Source organism: Hipposideros armiger, unplaced genomic scaffold (genome assembly GCF_001890085.2).
Source record: "Hipposideros armiger isolate ML-2016 unplaced genomic scaffold, ASM189008v1 scaffold_28, whole genome shotgun sequence".
Lineage (NCBI taxonomy): Eukaryota > Metazoa > Chordata > Mammalia > Chiroptera > Hipposideridae > Hipposideros > Hipposideros armiger.
In genome coordinates, this window is record NW_017731378.1 from 5,524,132 (window position 1) to 5,527,557 (window position 3,426).

A 3,426-nucleotide genomic window follows, 5' to 3' on the forward strand; every position below is an offset into this window, starting at 1 on the left:
AGAAGGAAGCTGTAGCTGGTGCGATCAAGAGACCCCTGCTCCTTCTGGCTCAGAGTAAAACATCTGGGCTCGGTGCAGGGAAAGGGAAGAGAGCTGACCCGATGAGCATCAAACGGAGAAGGCCCATTTTCCCCGGTTGTCCAGACATGGTGCTTTCAAATGTGTGTATCTGGGCCCCAGTCAGGGAGGAAATTGTCTTGACTTCCTGATCCATCCACCCACTTGGGGGCCACATAATGGGGCCATTGAGGACAGACGGAAATGTGGCCCCAAATACACCATGGAGCAAGAACTCCAGCCCCAATCCTGACCCCTAGGAACTCATTTGTGGGGGGGCCCTCTCTGGGCCCATCACCCCTGCACAGGCCTGGAGCAGGGGCCTCGGGCTTCCTGGGATGCCAGCGCCTGGACCTCTATGATGCATACTGGATGCCACAAACTTGGGTACCATCCTGGACATCTGACTTACCTTTGGGACCCATAACACCTGGGATACCAGGCGGACCATGAACACCCGGCTCGCCAGCAGGCCCTGGGGAGAAATGAGTGCTCTGAGAGGTTCCCCTCAGTTTGGTTGCCCGCCCAGCCTGCTGGCATCATTTGGGGTGGGGGTGGGGGATGGTTCTCGCCCTGCCTGTGGCTTTGAGCCATTTGGTGCCTCCCTGAGGCCACAAGTCAGCAAAACACCTTTGGTTTCTACCCCTGAGCCTTCGTACTCCATGAAGTCTGGCACCAGCAGATGCTCAATAAACATTTGTTGCCTTCTTTAGCAATATTTTTAAGAGAAAAGGGAAGCTAAAAGTAAAGCTTTTTGCTCAAGATTTGTTGGCATTGAGAGGATTTCTGGGGTCTGTGCTTGGTTTCTCCTGATAAAAACAGGCTCCTGGTTAAGAATCTAATTGCAAAACCTTCTCAGGCCCCTTCAGGGCTGTGCCTGTGTCTGGGGCCCTCGTGCCTCCTTCCCTGACTAGTTCCCGCCAGGAGAGGCTTGAGGATCTGAACCCACTTTGGTTTCTGTCCGGCCCTGCCCTGCCACGAGCATCTCCCCTCAGCCCTGACTCCTCCTCCTCGCTTGGGAAGCCCTTGATCACATTCTCCATGCATTCTGAGTCCAGCAGGGTTCTGAGCTCAAGGCCTGGATTTGTAGCCCGGCCCATGCTCCTCATTAGACTACTGTCTCCACAAGGCCAGACACTGGCTCAAGGTGCCCAGCAAATGCTAGTGAAAAAAGTAAGCATGGATGTAGCTAAGCCGCCTGGTGAAAGAACTGCCTCTTACCTCTGTCTCCTTTCTCTCCAAACCCAGGTGGCCCTGGTTCACCACGAAGTCCCATGGGGCCTTCACGCCCTCTCTGGCCCATGGGTCCCTCTATGCCAGGCTCTCCTGAAAACAGAAATGGCCATATCAGAGTTAGGACCCAGAGCCACAGCTGAGGGCTCCACAGGCAGCATCTTGTTGGCAGGATGCCTGCTTGGAGCCTCTACACTGGTCCTCTGAACCTCCCTTCACCCACTGTAGCGCAGGCTCAGTCCAGAAGCAGAGTGACCCTTTGAAAGTGCAAGATGGTCATGTCCCACCCTGCCCCAAACCTGCAAGTGGCTTCTCACCTCACTGGGAGGCAAAGCCGAAGTCCTTACAGGGGCCTCCAAGGCCCCATTCTGTCGGCCTGTCACCAACCCTCCCTCCTGGGCCCCAGCCAAGGCCTCCATCACCTCTTCCCCTTCTGCCTCACTGCTCCCTGACCAGCGGGCACACTCTTCCCGGGGCCTGTGGCTGCTCCCTCTGCCTGGAGTGTTCCCCCAAGATCTCATGCCCGGCTCCCTTCTCCCACTTCAAGTCCTGGCTCAAACGGCACCTTTTCAGGGAGGCCTTCCCTGATGGCCCTATTCTAGCTTATTTTATATTTTAGCTGAGCCATCCTGCCANCCTCCAGTGCCTGATGGATTTACAAAAAGTCTTTAATGGATCAAAGTGGATTCCCATGGAGGACTGACCTGTGAGGCCTCGGGGTCCTTTCTCACCCTGGTCACCTAAAACAAACATGGGGTGGGGGTGGGGCAGGAAGCAGCAGTCAAGAGCAAGGAAAACATTCTCACCCAGGAAGAGGGACCCCAGACCTCCCACCCCCAGCAGCAGAATAGTTCTCATTGTACCTGGAAGCTACTGTCAGCAGAATATGGGTGAGAACTCAGCATTCATTAAGCCAAAGGGGCACAGTTCTATGTCCCCAGGGTCAGAGCCCACCCACAAAGTGACCCCAGCCCCTGCTGTCAGACAATGGATGCTGTAGACATAAGGAGGGCCAGACAAGGAAGACCTCAATGCTGCATTCTCACTTCCTCGAGACCACCCAGCCATAGTACTGCGGCCTTGGTGCTTTGGGTCCCCTCTTTGTGCCTTGGTTTCCATATCTGGAGGTTGCACTAGAATAAGCTCTCAAGTCCCTCTTAGCCCAGGGGTCTAGGAACCAGAGTCATCCACATTCTGGGAAGCTGGGGCTCCGGTCACATTTAGGTTCCCAGGAGTCAGGCAGACTGGTGATATCTGAGCAGGTTCACCCTACCTTTGGGTCCTGGTGGTCCCATAAGTCCTTTGTCACCTGAAAAGTTAACGGACAATGTGGTATAAAGAGTGTTGGCGAGGAAGACCAAGAAGGGCAGTGTCTGTGTCTGAAGACAGGCCCCTCACCCCACCGTTCTGACACCCCTTCTCCTCATTCACCTGTCAGCCTGCACGGGCTATTGGTCCATCAGACCCTCCCTGTCCCCTCAGACCTTCTTGAGTGAGTGGCATCTACAGGGTGACATCCCATTTCTCTAGGCCCCTCCCTCCAGCTTACCTTTGATACCAGGGAGTCCCACTTCACCTCGGAGCCCTTGAAGACCTATAGCACCTGCAAGCAGAGGACCATGCAGGTGGGTGAGTGCCCCTGGCTTTGGAAGGGACGGATATGCACATGGACACACACAGGCACATACACCTGCACACACACCTGCACAGACACCTGTGCACACACATGCGTGCACACACAGGCACATGTACACCCTGGAGTAAAAGTCCAGGCTGCTGTCTGTCCTCCCCATATCCCCTTGCATCGTTCTGGTCCAGGTTTTTTGCCCCTGTAATTGCCAGGCCCTGGCTTAAGGACACCTCAAGGGACCCTGGCAGGGATTGGCCCTCATTGTAATATAGGCTGTAGTTCGAGATTCCCAAGGCAGCAGGGCAAGCTCTGGCCTGCAGGGATGATGCAGAGGCAGGCACTTGCTCAGATGAAGGTGGGACAGGACCTGCCTGCTGCTGTAGCTGCTGGTGGGCCGTGGGCCTCAAGCCAGGTCAGAATGGCTGTCACAGGGCCCACCGGTATCCGACCTCAGCCACAAGAGACACAGTGTGAATATGAGTTCTGTGCCTCCAGGAGACTCTCTT

The 3,426-nt window shown here is 55.4% G+C and overlaps 1 protein-coding gene and 1 long non-coding RNA gene across 2 annotated transcripts in view; both read right to left on the reverse strand.

Annotated features, from left to right (window-relative positions):
• COL17A1 (collagen type XVII alpha 1 chain) overlaps window positions 1-3,426 on the reverse strand; it is a 54,551-nt gene that overhangs the window by 20,095 nt on the left and 31,030 nt on the right. Inside the window, exons 23-24 of the mRNA XM_019636285.1 lie at window positions 1,279-1,383; window positions 470-532 (exon numbers count right to left, since the gene is read on the reverse strand). Of these exons, the coding sequence (XP_019491830.1) occupies window positions 470-532; window positions 1,279-1,383 (168 nt within the window). The remainder of the gene's footprint in view (window positions 1-469; window positions 533-1,278; window positions 1,384-3,426) is intronic.
• Window positions 1,990-2,896, reverse strand: LOC109379577 (uncharacterized). The gene is made up of 3 exons (XR_002123229.1): window positions 2,840-2,896; window positions 2,564-2,599; window positions 1,990-2,030 (listed from the first exon to the last, which is right to left on the reverse strand). It is a non-coding gene; the product is annotated as an uncharacterized LOC109379577 (long non-coding RNA).